The 20,443-nt window shown below is 38.4% G+C and overlaps 4 protein-coding genes across 4 annotated transcripts; 2 read left to right on the top strand and 2 right to left on the bottom strand.

Annotated features, from left to right (window-relative positions):
* Positions 1-5,015: 5,015 nt before the first annotated feature.
* Positions 5,016-8,341, bottom strand: LOC108365366 (protein-associating with the carboxyl-terminal domain of ezrin). The gene is made up of 4 exons (XM_017619368.1): positions 8,005-8,341; positions 7,755-7,940; positions 5,801-7,423; positions 5,016-5,735 (listed from the first exon to the last, which is right to left on the bottom strand). The coding sequence occupies exons 1-4, from the start codon at positions 8,206-8,208 to the stop codon at positions 5,355-5,357; spliced, it is 2,394 nt and encodes a 797-aa protein (XP_017474857.1). The 5' UTR covers positions 8,209-8,341; the 3' UTR covers positions 5,016-5,354.
* A 682-nt stretch (positions 8,342-9,023) lies between these two features.
* RpL5 (ribosomal protein L5) lies at positions 9,024-10,574 on the top strand. The gene is made up of 4 exons (XM_017619367.1): positions 9,024-9,133; positions 9,282-9,545; positions 9,612-10,049; positions 10,295-10,574. The coding sequence occupies exons 1-4, from the start codon at positions 9,131-9,133 to the stop codon at positions 10,484-10,486; spliced, it is 897 nt and encodes a 298-aa protein (XP_017474856.1). The 5' UTR covers positions 9,024-9,130; the 3' UTR covers positions 10,487-10,574.
* Positions 10,575-10,997: 423 nt separating this feature from the next.
* On the bottom strand, positions 10,998-18,756 carry LOC108365363 (vacuolar protein sorting-associated protein 41 homolog). Its single transcript, XM_017619364.1, has 15 exons — positions 18,514-18,756; positions 18,306-18,428; positions 18,033-18,206; positions 17,855-17,975; positions 17,289-17,487; positions 17,067-17,221; positions 16,819-17,005; positions 16,613-16,753; positions 13,758-13,826; positions 13,286-13,687; positions 13,026-13,212; positions 12,730-12,963; positions 12,540-12,666; positions 12,329-12,432; positions 10,998-12,275 (listed from the first exon to the last, which is right to left on the bottom strand). The coding sequence occupies exons 1-15, from the start codon at positions 18,541-18,543 to the stop codon at positions 11,973-11,975; spliced, it is 2,556 nt and encodes an 851-aa protein (XP_017474853.1). The 5' UTR covers positions 18,544-18,756; the 3' UTR covers positions 10,998-11,972.
* LOC108365364 (beta-1,3-galactosyltransferase 6-like) lies at positions 14,024-15,873 on the top strand. The gene is made up of 2 exons (XM_017619365.1): positions 14,024-14,113; positions 14,173-15,873. Exon 2 carries the CDS (start codon positions 14,395-14,397, stop codon positions 15,559-15,561), a length of 1,167 nt encoding a protein of 388 aa, XP_017474854.1. The 5' UTR covers positions 14,024-14,113; positions 14,173-14,394; the 3' UTR covers positions 15,562-15,873.
* Positions 18,757-20,443: the final 1,687 nt, after the last annotated feature.

Below are 20,443 nucleotides of genomic sequence, written 5' to 3'. Positions count from 1 at the left end.
CACACACACACACACACAGTGCCTTGCTAAGGGAGCCGATTTTGTTAAGAGGGAGCGGGAAAACTGTTTTCTGAGCAAATCCTTTATTATTGAATCATGTCTCTACACTACCTTTGCTTGATAAGCAGGGGTGTTTTTCCCGATTTGAAACGTTTTCGATAATATACTGAGTTAATTCAACCAAGTTTCGTAGAAATCGATAAAGCGTTTACCGAGATAGACCTTTGTGTATGTACCTCGGTAAGCAATTTGTCGATTTCTACCAAACTGTGCGCACTTAATCAACTTCTCTTTTCATTCTGAGCATTTATGTATACATTTATCTATATCTATCACGATTCCTTTAGGCTGCTACAAACAACCGTGATGTGAACAATGTTAAAATACCCTTGTGCACAAGTGCGCTCGGGTATAAAAATACAAAATGGCCCTAATAATCGTTAAAAAGTTACGCCTTCTATAAAATGGGTTGACCTAAAGTTTCCCCAAATTTAACAAGTAAAAAGAGCGCTCGGGTATAAAAAGCGGGGGCTTCACTTGAATACGAGAATTTTTTGCTCTTTAAGAACCGAGAAGAAAGAAGACACTTGTATAGACGTTTTTTTTGCGGGTTTTTGTTAAACACGAAGCATCTTGTGCTTTAATAAAACTGCACTGAACCACAACTGAGCATACCTTTTCTCAGATAGACAAGAGACACTTCTGTCTAAAATAGTCTGACAATACAAATTGCAGTTAGCAGCCACGATACCGGGGCATTGATTGGCCCATTGGTTAACATGTTGTTAAAATGGTTGTTGTTGTTTTTGCAGCGGCTACAACGACCCCGCCCAGATCGGTTAATATCTCAGTCAATGTCGTAAAGTTTCACTAACGGCAGCCCAAGAAGCGTGCAGCCTTAATAGGGTCGGTCCACAAGGACAAAGGCGTTAGGGTTGTTGGGCATACGAAGAGATGCTTCGAGTCATGAGGTGTCTCTCCGCATGCCGGACACTCATTTGGTACATCTGCGTTTAGTCTGCTCAGGTATGAGTTTAACCTGCTGCAGTAGCCAGAGCGAAGTTGGGCTATTGTGGTTCTTGTCTCCCGAGGTCTCGTCTATATCCGGTCGTTGTGCGCTTAGAACGGCATTCACAGGTCTGGAGTATTTATAACTCGAGACTGACTCCCTGTGAATGCCGTTCAGGGCCTGTCGATAAGCTGACGGGTCCAGAGGTTGTTTAATTAACCTCTGGACTTCGTCCGTCAGTTCGTAGAGATGCCTCCTGACGTGCCTGGACGATGGCTCTTCTGCAAACAGCTACCCATTGGGGTGACCACGTCTATGGCTCCCGACAAGGAGCAGCTTACATAGCATGGTGTTATGCTCCTTCATCGGGAGCAAAATCGCCTCGCCGTGAAGATGGTGTTCGGGCGACATCAGGAGGCATCCTGTCGCTGTCCTGAGTGCGGTGTTCTGTGCAGTCTGTAGCTTCGTCCACTGCGTCCTACTAGTCCCCGGCGACCACACTGGCGCTGCGTAGTTCAAAACCGGCCGGCCTATTGTCTTGTATGTTGCCAGCAACGTTTCTTTGTCTTTGCCCCAAGTACTGCCGGCTAGCGACTTGAGGACCTTGTTGCGGCTCTGTACTTTGTTGACAATAGCGGTTGCATGCGCAGAGAAGGAGAGCAGACTATCGAAGGTTACTCCGACTATTTTGGGGTTATTCACCGTCGGAATTGGCGTATCATCGACGTGAATTCCCACCAGTAGCCTGACCTCCTTCGTTCAGGTAGTGAACAAGGTCGCAGAGGATTTCGTAGGGGAGAGGGGTAGGCTCCTTGCAGTGAAGAAGCGAGAAAGCTCGGAGAGATACCCGTTTACTTTCGAACACAGGTCATCAATTCCATTCCGGTCGCCATGATCGCGCATCGCTCCGGGTCCGACGAGGCATGGTCGCCGAAAGAAATTTCGACCCTGTCGTCGTGCTTCGTCGGATTGGACAGTGACCTCACGGTTGACCAAGGCTTACTCACACCAGAGGTGTACGTTCACAAGCTGCCGAATCTCCGTGTTGAGATCCCTGTAACGCTCATCGGCTAGAACAGCCGCTTCAGCAGGGAAATTTGGACGTGGGTCCGTAATGCATCCTTTCGTTGCGAAGCGAGCTGCAGCAGCGGTGACAACCCTGCGGAACTTACGTTCACCAAGGTGGACGTCGGTTGGTGTGGGAGCGCAGCAAAGGTTCTCTCTGTAAATTCCGCGAAGCCTTTCCAATCAGCTTTAGAAAAGTTGAATAGATCCGGTGTTCCGCGGAAGCAAAGTCTGTTGGTTTATCGATCGAGATGACTATGGGCAGATGGTCTGATGCCAAAGTCAGCATAGGTCGTCATGATACACTGTTTATCAGAACAACGCTGGCTATTGTTATGTCCGGCGAGCTGCAGCAGCTGCCCATAATCCTGGTGGGTGCGTCGTCATTCATTGTGCAGAATGTCGAATCGTCTATCTGCTCAGCCAAGTCTGTTCCTCTACGATCGTTTGACAGGCTTGAGTGCCAAAGATCGTGGTGCGCATTAAAGTCACCTACTATCATGCGGTTTTCACCTTCTGAGGAGCGCACCTATATCAGGGTGATATCTTGCCGGGCAGCTAGTGACAGGGGGTATATAAACGTTAAATATTTCGACCGTTGAGGTCCTGATCGGATAGCAATGCCCTGGCATTCTAGGGTGGTATCCCTGCGGTCGATGTCTGTTTCAATAAGACGATACTGCACGGTGTGGTGCGTGATGAACGCTAAGCCACCACCATTATCTCGCTCGTGATCTCGACGGTGTACGTTGTACCCGGCTCCATTCAACAATGTTCAATCAACTTCGTCTCTTAGACCGCAGCTATCAATATACCATGCCTTCCCATGAAGACGGTTATCTCCTCAATTTTGCTCTGAAGTCCGTTACAGTTAAATTGAAGGAGCTTCATGTGGTTCGGGAGACGTGTAGTTATACGGGATGTGTGTGGCCTTGCCGCCATTGGCTGTGTGCGCTGCTATGGAGGCAGCCGCCCTGTGGTGGTAGTGGGTGGCGTCGCGGTTGGGGTTTGCGGCCGAGCAGCGCAACATNTGAGCATGCCCTAAAGTGGCACCAGCCAAGGCAGGTGTTGCACTTGACTGATGTCACATTACGGAATATCCTGGTCTGACATACCGTGCAGATTGTAGGAGGAACCACGAGTTGTTGGCGGCGGCGTGTGGGTGGTGGCGCGGTTGTGTCTGTTATGTGGTCTGTCGTGGTGGTGGTGTGGTCTATTGTGTTGTTGTGTTGTGGTGCTGTGGTGTCTGTGTTGAGCTGTTCAGGTGGACTAGGGTTAGCCGTGGAGGCTGCTCTGTTCGAGCAGCAGCAGGCGACGCTGAGGTGGCTCCACCCCTCATAAGAATTGCACTTGACTGAGGTGGAGTTGTGGTGTAGTCGTCTCTGGCATACACAGCAGGTGTAGGATTCTGGCCCTGGGTTTGACCCGATGCCAGCCCTGAGCAGAAGAATACGTAGCAAGTGTAGCCCTATGGACGACCAACTTCTGAGATACTTCGCCGACCTAAACGGGGTTAGATCGCCGAAGGAACAGCCCTTGGTCGAGTAAAACCCGAGTCATTCCGGTACGTAGAACCGGCTGTCGTGGTAATGTAGTTAAAATGGTCTTTCCGTCTAACTCGCCGTGAGGTAGCAGCATCTCGAAGAAAGTAATGAAACGGTCCTACAGTATCCTTGTGAGTGCCCAGCATTCGCACGTATAAGGCATGATACATTAGCGACATCAAAACCGCAGATAACATCAGAGATCCCAGAGAAAGCATATCAAAATGGTGCTATCGACGCAATGTTGGACCATTTCAAATTTCATATACAGAATATTGGCCAACCAGCTGGAGAAAGTTCTGGATCCAGGACTTTATGCACAAGATTTCGCAAATAAAAGCAATACACAAATACGTATTATTAGTATATAGCCGTAGTAGAAACCCTGCATAAAATAAAAACAAAATGTAGCCAAAACAAAAAGACTGCAGACGAGTGACATTAAGTCCATTGTGAGGTCAGTTTCTTTTTGCCGTGATACAGGACAAAAATTTATGAAACAGATGGTGTTAATGACATCCAAAGGTAGAGTACTAATTTCAAAAACACCCAAAAGATCGCAATTGGAATACTGTTGTGCATACAACCCTAAGAAGGACAACCAAGAAGTTTTAGTTTTCTCTGATGAAAAAAATTAGTTATTATGGCTCCAATGGATTCAATAAATATATACCATAGACCATAACGATTATAAGAAGCAAAATTAAATAATAAAGAAAATAATTATTATGAGAACACGTAAATCATTTCCATATGGAAATAAAAGTCCCGCGGGATGAAAAAAAAAATAAATGTCCCACATAATTATTATGAGAAGACGTAAATAATTTTCGTCTTGAAATAAACGTCCCGAGAGACTAGAAGTATAAAAATACCATATAATTATTATTAATATTCCCTCTGAAATTAATCGTCCCGCGAGACGAAAAAGGATATTTCTCCTAAATAGTAATAACACAAAGACAAGGCGACGTTTTGATCTCAAATATTAGGATAGTAATTATTTTGGGTCTCTGATATATACACAACTCGTGAACGGTGGATCGTTTTTAGACTTTACACCATATGGACCTGTCAATCTATCACTTGAGGTCGAAATAATAATCTAATGGATAAAAAAAAACTGAAAATTATACCTAATTGTATTGTTTTCTTATTAAGTATGAAGTAACAATTTGTGCACTAATGAGTGTTCTATTATTTATTTATTTTACAGATTCAGTAATTTGAGAACAGTTTTACGAAATCGTTCAAACACTCTTTAGAATATCCGGATAACCAAATGAATGTGACCGGATATCCGGATAACAAAAAGGAACGGATATTAACTGGAGTGAGTTGACTTGATTGGTAGAAATTTGGAGAAATATCAAACAGATTATAAAGAAACATTTCGCGTTGATTTTGGTTAAAATACCAATTTAAAACTTTTTATTTTTTTCTTAATGCGTCAAGTTATCTCTAGTCTTTGATTTCCTTTTTTTCGTAACTATTTTTCCAGTAAATCCTTATAGTACTAATACATATTAAATTCTATAATGAAAAAAGGTAATTTAGAAAGTAAACAACATATTCATTGCATATTTTACAAGCGCATCAAAATTCTGTTGAAATACATGCATAATAACATAAGAACAATTTTAACAAGGGGCAACTTTGCTCCTCATTCCGACAACGTCCCGGCGCTAAGTTGATTGCACTAAATGCTGTTGTTGAATAACAGCAGCATGATCGTACTATTCTCTCCACGCCTCCGAAACATCATCGTCCATGCCCCAGCCATCTCCGCCTCCCGTATTGTCGTCTGCATTAATGGCCACAGCGGCAAATCGACTACTATCGATTATTATTTCATCATTGTCATCCTTATTTGGCAATTTCATTGTATTTGATGGCATTTTTGTCACTAAAGTCCCTGCTAAGGATAATTTGCTTGTACTCGGTTCAATAATTGGTTCCATGTCTTTAAAGAAATCAAAGTCAATAATTCCGTCGACTTGTGGCGTCGCCGTCTTATGGACAACAATGTCAAAGGCGTTGAGATCATCATTTATTTTAAGAGCTCGCGTCTGATGTGTGCTTGCTGCGGTACTATTAAGATCCCCTTTGATAGTGGTCTAAAAAATAGATTGAAAAATATTAGCAGATAATTAATGCTTCAGTAACTAAGGGAGTTACATACCTCTACTATTTGCAGTTTCGAAGTTTCAGCGGATGGTTTTGTTTTTGTTGATACGTTATTGACTTCAGTACTACATTCAGGCAGTGTAAAAGAGGGGCTTTGTGAAGTTAGATTATTTGTGTTTGTGATCAAAAACACTTTTGATTCATCAATTTTTGCAGATGACTTATCAACTGCAGCTGCCTGATTTAGCTTTTGTAGCTCATCAGACTCCCAATCGGACCACGCTTCAATCTCATCGTCGTCGCTATTTTCAGCTAGGTTCCGATTGTGAAAGCCATTCACAATTGGGTTTTCAATACCAGTAATGATCTGTGAAATCTCAGCTGAACATATTTTCTCAGTTTCATTTGTATTTTCATCAATATTAGGTGTTAAAATGTATGTTGCCTCCCTGCTATTTGCAACAATGGCTTCTGCTGCTACCGTTTCGTTATCGCTTTGTCTACCAATTTCTTCATGCTGCTGTGAGGGGTTCAGTGATCCCATACCATCCCTAACAGAAGTACTCTTATCATCTTCGCCTCCGTCCGGGCTTAAACGCGGCGGCATTCCCTGCTCTTCGTTTGTGCCTACTTGAGGCAATGAATTAAAGCTACCACTCAAATCAACGTGGTCCGGCAATGGACTATCTGACACCATATAGTCTATATTATTGCCCATTACGGGCGTTATCGACCGCGGTTCGACCCAATGAGTTGTTGCATCAGAAACTGCTGCCTGTGGACGACCATCGGAAAAGATGCGAGTACGGTTGCCAACGATTACGGTAGAGGCTCCTAGAATTGGGACTAAGTCAGCCATACAACGCAGTGTCTTAGCTACCAGAACATCATTTGTATCATTCATACCCTCTTGCAAATATGGGAGTATGCACTCCATTATCTCATCCTTCGAAAGTAGTCGTACGAATTCCATAAAGTATTCTAACAATATTAAACGTATCTGTGCATCACGGAGCCTAAACATTTTCTTTATATGTGGCATGACGTAGCGCACGTATGTCGGGTTAGAGAATAAGGCTGCCGAATGATCGATTTTCGTCTTTAGCACGTAAGGCGTAACGCATAACTGCGCAGTGGGATCAAGCAAAACCATGCGCGAGAGAAGATCAGCAGCTAATTGAGCGCCAACCACTTCTTCATTGAAATAGCGAAGGCGATCGATAAGGCCAGTGAAGAAATCCTGCTTCTCTTGCAAACACTTTAAGGGCAATTCAAACAGAAAGGAATGTATAAGTACAAATTCATGATTGAAGTATGGATGTAGCAGTACGGCCGAGAGACGTGGCCGTAAATGTGCATTATTATGTTTTAGGTGGGTGGAACAATAGTCGCGAAATTCTTGCGAGTGTGGAGTTTCTGTGGTCTCTTTTTTGCTGCACTTATTCAAAACTTCTTCGCAGAGTGTTGCGAAAGCATATTGCTCAACGGCATCAATAGTATTATCTTTGCCTTCGCCGGAATCAACGGCTTTAGGATAGCGATAGGTTTTTACAAAATCAAGCAATGTCTTTGTTATTTCCTTATTTTTCCATACATATTCAAAGCCAGCCAAACGCCAGCTACCATCGTCTGTTATGTAAATTGATGAGATACAAATGTTAAGGTGGCGCCCCAAAGCCTGTTGAAATTCGTATTTAAAACAGGGGCACAGGAGGTCAGAGTATATACACATTTAAAGCACAATGACACAATGTAAAATTAAACTTTTCAAAATGGTAACGAATAAATCAAATTTAAACGAAAGAAGGGTTTTTTCATAATGGGTTTTTGAATAATTTAGATGAGACCATGGCGCAATAATAATAATAATATAATTCCACCATGAGATGAGACATGCAAATTTGTGATAATTGTTTATATAAATGTGCTTTTATGTATGCGAGCTATGATTTTGGTGCAATAGGGAGTTAAGTATTTGTTAAAAATTAAAAATACGAAAATCTGCTTACCTTCTCCACTAAAAATATTAAACTGCAGAGAATAGTTCGCAATCCCAGGCAGACTTGTAAATTGTTTTGTGTCGACAAAACGGAAGTCAAAGGGCGTACACGTTCTGTGGCTAAATGTTTTTGACCGCCTTGTTCCCAGGTGCTGACATATTTCAATATATATGGATGCCGATATATCATTAAATTCTAAATGAAAACGTGTTAACTTTCTTTTACGTTAAATTATAAAGACATTTAGGCATTTATTTACCTTTATAGCGCGTTCCAGGGGGCCCTGTGTCACCCACAGTTGTCCATTTACTACCGGTTCACCTTGAAACACGGAAAGTAGTTGACGACCGTCCTCATTGGATGTGGTTGGCGATTCCGCATTGTAAAGTGTCCAGAAGTCGTTTGCTTCTACAGAGTTCTTATCAATTACTAATCCCTTTAGGCGACTACTATCGTTGCCCATTATGTTCACTGCGTCGCAAAAATAACTCAACACTTACACTTGAGCACTACTTATATTCTTGAAAATGAAAATTGCACTTATATCAATGCATTTTGTTGATTTAAAAAAAATTTCACTAAATTTTTTCGTATACAATTTTTTCCACATACACAATTGAACAATTCTTCACAGACGTTTTGTGTTGTTTNACTCAACACTTACACTTGAGCACTACTTATATTCTTGAAAATGAAAATTGTACTTTTATCAATGCATTTTGTTGATTTAAAAAAAAAATTTCACTAAATTTTTTCGTATACAATTTTTTCCACATACACAATTGAACAATTCTTCACAGACGTTTTGTGTTGTTTTTTTTTTCAGTTGTTGAGCGCAAGTGTTCGAGACTCGAAGTCACAGCTGTTCAAATTGAACTGTTGCATTCTTAATAAAACTTTCGGTTAAAATATTCAACGAATGTAAAGGGTAGAGATTCATTACAAGATTAAAAAAGACCGCTTATAGTAAATTTATGTCTTTACAGGGCTATTAATCTTGCAGTTATTTAAGAGAAAGCCTATTAAGCCATTTCTGTAGATAGCGGATGTGACCCTTTTCGCTTGAAATTAGGACAATTAAATTACAAAAAATTCAACATACCTATATATCTTTAGTTAAAAGACAGTTTTCCCTTCCTTTCTTTGTGTTTTGCACGTATTGAGGATTTGTATAGTCTAATTTTAAGTCATTTGAAAAAACAATAATTTAATATTTGCAACTCAGCTCGTTCATAGAAAAGTTGGCTGCTTTTCACATTGGCATTTTGCTTCCGTTCTGTCAAAGTAATGGATGATATTGCCATCTCTTTCTTTTTCTTTTCACCTACGTGTGAAGGCATCGCGTATTTCACGTCGGTGTGAATTAAATTAATAATTTCGTAAAAATGGTGAGTTAATAAATTAAATTTGTGCGAGAATTCAGCCCGCAATATTTCAGTGCAAGTAAATAAAGTCAAATTTTGCAATATGTGCCATCGATGCTTTGGAAATTAGAAGATTGAATGTCGCCGAACTAATCGTGTTTTTGTTTCATAGGGTTTCGTCAAAGTAGTCAAGAACAAGCAGTACTTCAAGCGCTACCAGGTCAAATTCCGGAGGCGTCGTGAGGGTAAAACAGATTACTACGCTAGGAAACGTTTGATCTTCCAGGACAAGAACAAGTACAACACACCAAAGTACCGTCTAATTGTACGTTTGTCCAACAAGGATATCACCGTACAAATAGCCTACGCCAGAATTGAGGGTGATCGTGTTGTCTGCGCTGCCTATTCCCATGAGTTGCCCAAGTATGGAGTTAAGGTGCGATATACCAAATTGGCTATAAATTGAGGTTATGTTATGAGTTCATTATTGCATTATTCCTAGGTGGGTTTGACCAACTACGCTGCATCATACTGTACTGGTTTACTCGTTGCTCGTCGTATCCTCAACAAATTGGGTCTGGATACCCTTTACGGTGGTTGTACTGAAGTTACAGGTGAAGAATACAACGTAGAACCCGTCGATGATGGTCCAGGCGCTTTCCGTTGCTACTTGGATGTTGGTCTTGCACGTACAACCACTGGTGCTCGTGTATTCGGAGCCATGAAAGGTGCTGTCGATGGTGGTTTGAATATTCCACATTCTGTGAAGCGTTTCCCCGGCTATAGTGCTGAGGCTAAGAGCTTTAATGCCGATGTGCACCGCGCCCATATTTTCGGTCAACATGTTGCTGATTACATGCGCACTCTTGAGGAAAACGATGAAGAAAGCTTCAAACGCCAATTCAGCCGTTACATCAAATTGGGAATCCGTGCTGACGATGTGAGTGACCATACAAAATTACATTGTAAATCTTCACGTCCATTTTCAAAATTACCGCTGTGTCTTGTTGCCCACGACACTGGCTGTGCCAAAAGTGGACCACATCAATTTTTAGGAACCTGTGTTCGAAGTTTATCACTCCTAATCAATGTGATATGTTTCCTGTTATGGTTGCACAATGTTCAATTTCAAAAAAAAAAAAAAGTACCCAAATTTGGAATAAACTTTTCATTTATTATTTTCAGCTTGAAACTATTTACAAGAAAGCCCACCAATCCATTCGCGCCGATCCTACCCACAAGAAAAAGGAAACTAAGAGCGGCGGCGTGAAGAAACGGTGGAATGCTAAGAAACTCACGAATGAACAGCGTAAGGTGAAGGTCGCCGAACACAAGGCTGCATACATTGCCAAGCTGAAGTCGGAGTCTGAGGCCTAAATGCGCTCAAATGGACATGTGGGGAAAACTCTAAAACTTTATTATTATATTAAAATAATAATATAGGATTTTATTTACAGTAAAACAACTCTTTTCTTTTTTAATTTGTCGAGAGATCGTCGGAATATGTAGTCACCGTTAATGCAAAGGCCGTAATTGAAATATATGTCATTTCGCAGAAGCAAAACAGACTTGGGGCTGGTTTCTCCAACTCAACTTAGTTATGCCAATTTTCTTGACTTAGTCAAGAATAAGCTGTATAAAACGTAGGCTAACTTTTGACTTAAGTCCAAAAAGTGGCTAAACTAAGTTGAGTTGGAGAAACCAGCCCTTAATGTTTTCATAGGACATGCTTACAGAGCTGTTCTAAAGATGCAAATAATTCTCGTAGTTTTTAAGATGTGGCTTTGAACTTTTGTCTGCTTGGCCAACGGCCCGGTTGGCTTCAGAAACTATCCACATAATTAATTTTCGTGCTGCTCATCCAACCCAACAAAAAAATGAGAATACATTCATATAAAAGCTTTATTTTCAAAAAAATGTGATTAATACTTAATATGGGTTTTAAGTAATCCATCTTAGCAGCGAAATAAGAAGGTTGCGGTTTGTTCTTTCGTATTCAACGGGAGTGCGACCCTTTAACAAACGTCCACAACGTTAATAAATTTCTTAAGTCTAAATAGCTAATAATATATAGAATAGCATTGAAGAGGAATTATATTTGTATCCTTGAGAAAGTGGACAGTTTTTAGGAATATTTTACAAGTGATTAGAGCATGCTATGCAAGCTTTTTAAAGGCTTTACGCGATGTTGTATTTTCTTTTTATGTACGTCTACCGAATTGCACTAGCTGCTCGCCTAAACTACAGCATATTAACAGATCTTTAACCATATTTTTTAAATTTCCTTTTGATTTGATGATCGTTTTATTTTGCTAAATAATGTAAATCGTACGCTAGCTTAGAGTGAAAAGCACATACATATAAATAATAAAATTATAGTTTAAAAAACTAAAACCTCGCTATTATAATTTCCATTCGTACTGTCATCAGGTACATATGTAACTTGAGAATAGAAATCGCTGCATGTTTTAGGCGCATCAATATTACATAGTTACATCCCGAGCTAATAAAAGGGAGGTAAAAAGGAACTTTTTGATGACGGAAGCAAGGAAAAGTAAAAGTGCCTCATTTCCAAAAGGGTCGAGCTACCAGTTGCCAGTACTAAAAAGACACGATGCAATTCGAAAAGTTCAGAGGAATATGAAAACCTTTCAATAAAATCAAGTTCAACCCATTTATGTGGATGTTAGTTTTGCTGTGAATAAGTGAATGTGTTGTATTCAAAGTTTTGCAAAATACTTTAAAAAAATTATTTTGAGGAGCTCTTCTGTACTTTTGAAATAATTGAAATCAGCAACCTTTCACTCTAATCTAGGCGCTTTGTTTTGATGAATAAAAAATAATTAAAATCTATGATAGGTTTCTATTGCAAGAGCAGTGCAAAGTCGTCATCTTTATTAAAATCGCTGGGATTGCAAAATTCGCAGTGTTCATCCTCGATGCCGCCGGGAACACACTTAGAATGGTAGACATGACCACATAAGAATACAACAACATCATTTAGAGGCGCAATGTTTGCGTTCATGCTAAGTACAGAACGATTACATTTTAAGCAATGCTCAGAAGATGACACGCAACGGCCTCGATTTTGTGTATTAACTACTCTAGCATGTTGGTCATAATAGTATTGTAGTTGAATCTCTTGCGCGGTTTTACGAATTTCCACCTAAATTATTGAATGAATTTTTCATCCACGTACATATGCATGATTGTACCTACCTGTAAACGATAGTCCCACAAAAGCTTAACTACAGCATCGCGAAGACCGGGTATTTTTTGGCCAAGTTTAATTTTTTCAACAACTGCGACAGGATCAACGTAATCTATGGAAATGTTAACGGGAATCCGTTATTTGTCGTCTCGTTTATTTTATTCTTATTAATGTAATACATACTATGTATATACATACTTTCTTATGCCACACACTTACCTACTATACCGTCCAGGAGTTTGAGTACAATGGCGGGCTCCTTCACTGATTCATCGATCAGTATATTCCACAAATCCGAATCATTGTGCTCCTTACAGAATTCAATTGCCATTTCAATATCTTTTATCTAAGCCAAATACGTTCGTTCAGTTAAATCGGACATTTGAAATAGACAATAAGTTTCACTTACCTTCTCAATGATAATATTTAACGCCTCTGTGGTATTACCCATTTGCCCCAACAAATATACCATTTCAGGGTAAAATAATTCACGTTTACATACATCCAAAGCCTCTTGCATGGGATAGTGATTGGATCGTTTTAGAAATGGTAGCAACTTTTCTGGTTCGTATTTTGCATACAACTTCACCAGTTTCCAATGGTATTTACCACTTTTGTCGACTTTGTCCAAAGCATCCAAATACTGTAAAAACCAATTTATTTAAAGCGCAAGTATTACAGTATAAGTCATTTGCTCAGTCTCACCCAATATAAATACTCTTGATTTTGCTCCAATTGCTGTACAACAATTTCCGGTGATATTTTGTTTCGTTCGAATAAAACTTTAAAGGCACGCTCACGATCCAGTTGAAGCAGTGGTATAATCATTTTATGTATAGCATCATAGAGATTATAACGCCGAATCATTTCGAATACATCAGAGTTTTGTAATCTGCAATTTAACAGTTTTTTTTTTTTTTATCTTTAAAATGAAATTGTGAAAATTATAATTTCGAACAACTCACTTCAAGTACATTCTCAATGCACTTTCATAGTCACGCTGATGCAAATAGAGTATTGCTAGTGCCTCTAATAACTCATTCGCATTCTGTTTTCGAAAATTGTCGTGTATTGCGTTTATGACTGCCGTGCAATTATATAAATGAGATGGCCATTCTTTTATGAGATTCAAAAATCCCTTGACATCAAATTTTAAATACTCATATAGCACCATCTCGTATACATGAGGGTCAAGCTTACAGTCGTCGGAGGTAGGTAGATAAGCGCTAACCGAACGCAACTGTTGGCATCTCACAAATTTGAACACTTCCTCCTCCCAAAGAGATTTTTTGTTGCCCAAAACACGTAGACATAATTTAGCAGCATCGTCGAATTTATTCATCGCGAGTAGGTGATTTATATACAGCCTATGTGTAAGATGCATATTTTTTAAGTTAGAAAATCAAATAAACATATTAAATAAAACGCGATACATACTTGGCTACAGATAGTAACGACCAGCTTCCGCCGTGTGTTGATATAACTTCCATTGCTTCTTCAAATTTGCTGTAAAATTTAATGAATATTTTGACTTTTAAATTAAAATTATCGCTATAAAATAATTAATGAGAGTATCAATAGAATAAGTTACTAAACGATTTTTTATATCCTGAAACATAATTGTTTCCCTCTTTCGCAACAACAGGCGACGGAAGTTAGATGTTGCCACACTAACGTAATTACTTTCAATGTGGCACCACTGTTTTCACTTGGGCCATTAAAAAAAATGAAAAATCGGTAACAAGTAGATTTCGCACATTGTTTTAATAAAAAAGTGTCAATTATAAGCGTTGGTATGTAGAAATTTAATAAATGAATTAACTTTTTAAAGAGATCGTATGCAATTTTTCAGCCAAACGAAAATTACACGCACGTCAGTATCAGCATGTAGAAGCAAGGCAATATTTATTGGCACATACTCGTACACACATCCGCACTTTCGTTTGGTTTTTCTAGGGTGCGGAAGGACAACAGCTTCACAATTATCCGTTCATCCGCTCGTTCGCTTCAGACACGCAAAACGGAGCGTGAAAATGAAATAAAAAATGTCACGGCTGCTGTTTATTCTCAAAAAATGAAGCGCTTGAATAATCTGATAACACTCTTTACTGCAATGGTGGCTTTTTTCTTTGGCTGCTTCTTAAGTGGCATGCTAAATAGCGCAGAAAAGTGTTTGACGCATAAGAGCGGTGTCAGTCGTATGGAGCCACATCCAGATATTTTCTTGATGATATTGGTGGTTACAGCTCCAAAGAATGTTAATCGGCGACACAAGCTGCGTCAAACTTGGTTGAGGCTTGGGCAACCGCTCGAAATGCCTTACTACCCGGAAAGCTTGATATATGTGCCCAAGTATGCTGAAAGTGGTCATTTAATTATGGAAAGCGTGACGGACCAATCGAATCGTTTGGCAGCTTACCTTCATTGGATCGATAACAACATGAATCATGAAGAATTATCGCGGAGACTTATAAAAGTGAAACATTTTTTTGCCGTTGGCACGGAAGGCATGCCTGCCGGCTTACGTGCAGAGTTGGATAGGGAGCAAAAACTTTATGGAGACATGTTGCTTTTACCGCGTTTGCAAGACAACTTTGAAAATTTAACCGAAAAGATGTTACATTCTATAGAAGCACTTACAAATCACTACGAATTCAGCTATCTACTTAAAACGGATGATGACACGTACGTGAAGTTGAACATTTTGCTGAATGAACTCGTGTCTTATGACCGTAAATTGGTGCGAAAAACCACGAAGTATAATGGCCAACCATTACCAGCTCTCTACTGGGGTTATTTTCAAGGAAGGTCGAATGTGAAAACAAAAGGAAAGTGGCGGGATATAAACTACCGTCTATCTACCCATTATATAACGTATGCCATGGGAGGTGGATATGTGATTTCACGTAAAATCTGTGAACATATTGCAACAAATGCACAAATACTTTCGCCTTATACAAATGAAGATGTATCAGTTGGTTTATGGGTGGCCCCGTTACGCTTTGTCTATCGTCGTCATGATCCACGTTTTGATACACAGTATAAACCGCGGAAGTGCCGTCGATATCACATAGTACTGCACAAGCTAAACGAGGAGGAAATGCAGCAGATAGATGACGGCAGTGTATGTATAAGAGGTGGAAAGGCAATTGATGACAAAGACCAAAGCAATATCATTAAGCCTTATTTCTATGATTGGTTGAGCCCGGCTGATAAATGCTGTGATACAATCGTAAAGTAGGCAGTAATAATCTTAAACATGCAAAAAACCAATCCGAGCAGAGGCTTTACTATTTCTGCATACATACATATCCAACAATTATTTTTGTAAATGTTGGTAAAAGTAACTTAAAGTAAGCTTGCTATATTAAGTGTTAAATAAGTGCTATAGTGTTAAGTTGATTTTAAGTAAAATGAACCTTTTACATACAATTGTTTAGAGCTAATTTTTAAAAATCACTTAATTTTAAAAGTTAAATGCAAATTTTTACGACGAAGCCATACCAAGAAAATATACTTTCTTTTTATTAATATCACTGGATCAAAAATTTTAATTTGGTTTTGTTCTCCAGACGCCACTAACAAATTTGTATGTAGAATCGCCCGCTGATTCCAAAAATCGATTAAATTTTATATTCTATGGATACGTTTTCGAGATACATATAGTTATATGCAAAGTAACCACTTTTTGTTTTAAGCTTAATAACGGTAAATTGAAAATATCTTGAAAACCTATCCATAGAATAAAAAATTAAGTCGATTTCCGGAATCAGCGAGCAATTCTTTATAGGAATTGGATAGTGGCATCCATTGAACATTTTTGCTGTAAACCAGTGTATTTATTATAAATTTATATTCATACGCTTATAAACAAGGTGGCCGTTTTTATTATATTACCGTTTTTTCAAGTGTTTTATAAACCAAAATTTTGCGTTTGGTACGCTTTTTGTTAATTTTAGTAAACTCTTAAAAAACCTTTAAGTTTATTTTGCATGTTGGATATGTACATATTTATGTATACGTATGCGAGTATATCAATTTTACATATTATGCATTATTCATACATAAAAAGCGTATATTTGGGTATTTAATAAAAATCTACAGACAAATAAACTTCTAACTAATATAAAAAATGAAGATTTTTAAAATTAGCTTAGTAACCAAATTATTCAAAAATTCATAAATATTTTTGTATAAAATTCTCTTCTCTTAGAAAGCTTTCATAGCACTGATAACATAAATCGCAAGTGATTCGAAATATATCTATATCAGCAAAAAAATTGCACACTTACCGATGGTCAACTAGCCATTTGACCCTATCATCCGTTTCGTAAAGACTTGCAACGACTATATCCTTTGGTGCAACAATGAAATAACGATTTTCCTCAATAATACATCCTAAACTGTAATCATTAACTGTATATTCTTGATATCTGAAAGGCAATTTTTTTCAATACATGAAATCCTTTTTAAGTGAAATTCTATAATTGTTCCTTACCCACGCAATGACAGACTATCAGTGCAAATCTCTTCGCTGGAATTCAACTTATACTCCATAACACAAAGCACCGGTCTCAGTGATTTACGTTCCGCATCTTTTTCCTTTGGACAACCCAATACGACCAATTGATTGGATGTGAGTGGCGCCAAGCCGGATATGTGGAAGGTTGTTTGAAATGTTGAAACTGACAAAATTTTCAATTTTATTTCTTTGTTGTAAAAAAATGGTGAAAAGGTTGTTCATACTCGGGTCTACGATGAAACCGGGCAAATCTCGTGAAGCTACTTCAATAGAATTTCGTCTCCGTATGACACAGATCCGTATTGTATCCACCCAGCCTATAAGCAAAGTTGTTGCATTTGACCAGCGGAAATTACAACGGAAATTCTCTAAGCGGGAGCTAAAATTAATCAAAACTTCAATGACTTGAATGAATGAGAATTTTAAGTAGGATAAGTATATCTTACTTTGCTGGTTCTTCCCACTTCATTAGACCTAATGAACACTTTTCATTTAGATCATAGACCCGCACCCCTAGATAGCTGGCCCATGCAATGAAGGTACCATTCCAGCAAACTGATAATACATATCCCTCAGCGCTGGATAACACGGTTGTCTTTAATTTCTTGAGAAAATTCTTTTCATACAGCGTTAACTTATCATCGCCTGTAAAAAAATTTAGATCAACAAATGCTACCCTTACTTAACATGAGCCAATATACTTCTTAATAGAAAAATTATTTTCTTTTAAGCTTTTCACAATGCTAAATTTTGAGTTGTGTCACTTTTGAAGATTGTTTGCGATTCGTATATCTTTGTTAATCCAAATATCGCACACCATCTACAAAAGAGGCACAACTCAAAAATCAGATCCGAAAAAATAACTGCTTATGGATCGTGCACATCCATCGCAATTAATAACAGTTAGTTAGAGAACATGATAATCGTGAAGAATAACTTATTTGCATTAGTTCGACCTTTTTTTTGAGTGTTGCCACTTTTGAGAACGTGTGCGATTTGTAAACATGCTTACCTACAACAAACCGTTTTCCAGCAGGTGTCTTGGGATCTGGATCTAAAGCTATTGCTTTTATCGATTTCGCGAAGTTCAAGTTCTGATTATTTTCATCACTGAATAGGCCGGTTATATTTACCTAAAAATTGTTGATTTTTTAGATAATTGTTTGAAAGTATTGTAATAAAAGCACAACCTTGCCGTCATCAGAGCAAGTGGCCACGTATTCTGCCTTGGCGTCTACATCCATGTGATTGACGGCGACAGTATGTGAAAAATCGGTTGGAGCATCTGAAAGATGTGAAGTCACGGAATTGCCTTGGTGATCGAATATATAGATACGGCCCAAAAACGTGCCAAACATCAAAAACTGTAAAATAAATTATGAATGATATCTCTTTATAATAAGTTTTATGTATTTCTGTCAATGTTTTATGTAGTCTCTGTTAAACGCGAAAAAAGTACATACCTTCGGGTGCACTGCACTACACGTGACAACATCTGAGTTGAGAATTTTTCGCAGGTCATTGGCAATACGTTGATACTTAAATTTTGGTTCAATTTCATCCTCAGCACTTTCGGTTTCTGTGTCCTGCAAATCAATTTTATGTTTACATATTTACCTATGCATTATGTATGTATTTAGGTACAGGCGAAAACTTTATTTTTTTACTTACGCTATTGTTAACAGGCTCTTGCTCAGCCATAGTTAAGATGATAAGCTGAAAGTTTTTAACACACACTGCGAATCTTTAATTTTTTATTTTATTCTAAGCGGGTTCAAAAAGTGTAAAAAGCAATTGCACGGCAAAACAAGCTGGGACAAAACAAATTTTACGGAAAACTGCTCAATCAGCTGTTTGGGAAAACAATAAGCAGTGTTGCCTTGTTATAATTTTTCCCTTGCTTGACGTATTTTTCCCAATCCGTCGCCTGGGTAAAAGATTGTCGTATGTTGATTTCGGCAGGTTGTGGGAAACCGCGATTGAAGTTTGGAATGCAATTTCTCAAAAACGCGAAGATAGGATATTCTCCAAAGTCTCTGAAAATGTTACTAGTTCACAAAATTCTTAAATTATTTAATTTTTACAGCCGATTTCACGAAAGCAATTTAAGTGAAAAATTATTTTAATTTTTTGAATTTTATACGGAATTTGACAGAAAATAAAAATCATTTTCCATTTAAATCACTGGTGAAACCGGCTGTTAATGTTTACTTAATATTTATTTACACTTAGGTATTTTTTATGCTGTATATGCGTTCTTCAGAAAGCCGCATAGAAAAGTTCTTTGCTTTCATACAAAAACAGGGGTTGCGCTCCAGCGAAAAATGGTTTGAAAACCCGCATAAATTCAAATCCGCATAAAAAACCGCGTAAAATGAGACCTAAAACGGAATACAAATCCTTACTGACAGAACGGACTGTTCAAAATTAGAGAGACAGATCATATCCTGAAAGCTCATTTACAGGGTTTGAAAAACTGTCAGCAAAGCAGCAACGGCATTACTATTTTTGCTTTTGCTTAGCTTTGAAATTTTCGATTTCNTTAATGTTTAATGTTAATTAGCTTTGAGTTTGTGAAGGATTTTCTTTATTTATTTATTTACACTTAGGTATTTTTTATGCTGTATATGCGTTCTTCAGAAAGCCGCATAGAAAAGTTNCAGCCGATTTCACGAAAGCAATTTAAGTGAAAAATTATTTTAATTTTTTGAATTTTATACGGAATTTGACAGAAAATAAAAATCATTTTCCATTTAAATCACTGTTAATGTTTAATGTTAATTAGCTTTGAGTTTGTGAAGGATTTTCTTTATTTATTTATTTACACTTAGGTATTTTTTATGCTGTATATGCGTTCTTCAGAAAGCCGCATAGAAAAGTTCTTTGCTTTCATACAAAAACAGGGGTTGCGCTCCAGCGAAAAATGGTTTGAAAACCCGCATAAATTCAAATCCGCATAAAAAACCGCGTAAAATGAGACCTAAAACGGAATACAAATCCTTACTGACAGAACGGACTGTTCAAAATTAGAGAGACAGATCATATCCTGAAAGCTCATTTAACCCAGAGAGGGTTCTGTTGTAACAGCATAAAAACTCTCAAGAGCTTTTTTCGATTCAGCTAGAGTGACAGTATTTTGCCAAATATACACCTGGGTCTGTCCGGTTACGTAGAGTCTACTGTTGTAGCAAACTCTATAAAGGACCCTTTTCTTTTGCAAAAAAACCTGTGCGATAGTTATTATTTTACACCCTGTATATGATAAAAAATGAATAGCTGGAAAAANTTTTCGATTTGCTGTGATAGTGCTTTTGCTATGCTGTTATCTGCTTGGCTGTGTTGTGCACATGACGCTTTTGCAGCGTGGTATATTATCTAAGTACATATTAACTCCGCCATCAGTGCAAAGCTTATCAGGGTAAGCGACTAGTGGATTTGCGCACGCATACATATAATATCCTCTATTTCTGCCAATTCGATGCTTCGCAGCAAATTTATAATCAAATTGCTGTTGATTTGCTGCTGCTGCGCTGTCTTTGTGCTTCCACAATTTGCTTTCGAAATTTCATAGCAAAACGGCAGCCAAAGCATTTGCTTTTTT

The sequence above is a fragment of the Rhagoletis zephyria genome, unplaced genomic scaffold (genome assembly GCF_001687245.7).
Source record: "Rhagoletis zephyria isolate East Lansing unplaced genomic scaffold, Rhagoletis_zephyria_1.1 Rzeph_scaffold_01853, whole genome shotgun sequence".
Lineage (NCBI taxonomy): Eukaryota > Metazoa > Arthropoda > Insecta > Diptera > Tephritidae > Rhagoletis > Rhagoletis zephyria.
Note: the sequence above shows the minus strand (reverse complement) of the source record. Positions and strands in the feature narration are given on the sequence as shown.

What these genes read in the sequence shown, in the direction of transcription:
- RpL5 (XM_017619367.1), top strand. An exon ending in TGCCCAAGTATGGAGTTAAG is followed by an intron (nt 9,546 to 9,611) that starts GTGCGATATACC and finishes CATTATTCCTAG; the next exon opens with GTGGGTTTGACCAACTACGC. An exon ending in TGGGAATCCGTGCTGACGAT is followed by an intron (nt 10,050 to 10,294) that starts GTGAGTGACCAT and finishes TATTATTTTCAG; the next exon opens with CTTGAAACTATTTACAAGAA.
- LOC108365363 (XM_017619364.1), bottom strand. Translation starts at nt 18,543, where the DNA reads ATGGCTGAGCAAGAGCCTGTTAACAATAGC. An exon ending in CTTGCTCTGATGACGGCAAG is followed by an intron (nt 17,976 to 18,032) that starts GTTGTGCTTTTA and finishes AACAATTTTTAG; the next exon opens with GTAAATATAACCGGCCTATT. An exon ending in ACTCCTGGACGGTATAGTAG is followed by an intron (nt 12,433 to 12,539) that starts GTAAGTGTGTGG and finishes ACATTTCCATAG; the next exon opens with ATTACGTTGATCCTGTCGCA.
- LOC108365366 (XM_017619368.1), bottom strand. Translation starts at nt 8,208, where the DNA reads ATGGGCAACGATAGTAGTCGCCTAAAGGGATTAGTAATTGATAAGAAC. An exon ending in CCCTGGAACGCGCTATAAAG is followed by an intron (nt 7,941 to 8,004) that starts GTAAATAAATGC and finishes GTTTTCATTTAG; the next exon opens with AATTTAATGATATATCGGCA. An exon ending in TAATATTTTTAGTGGAGAAG is followed by an intron (nt 7,424 to 7,754) that starts GTAAGCAGATTT and finishes GAATTTCAACAG; the next exon opens with GCTTTGGGGCGCCACCTTAA.
- LOC108365364 (XM_017619365.1), top strand. Translation starts at nt 14,395, where the DNA reads ATGAAGCGCTTGAATAATCTGATAACACTCTTTACTGCAATGGTGGCT.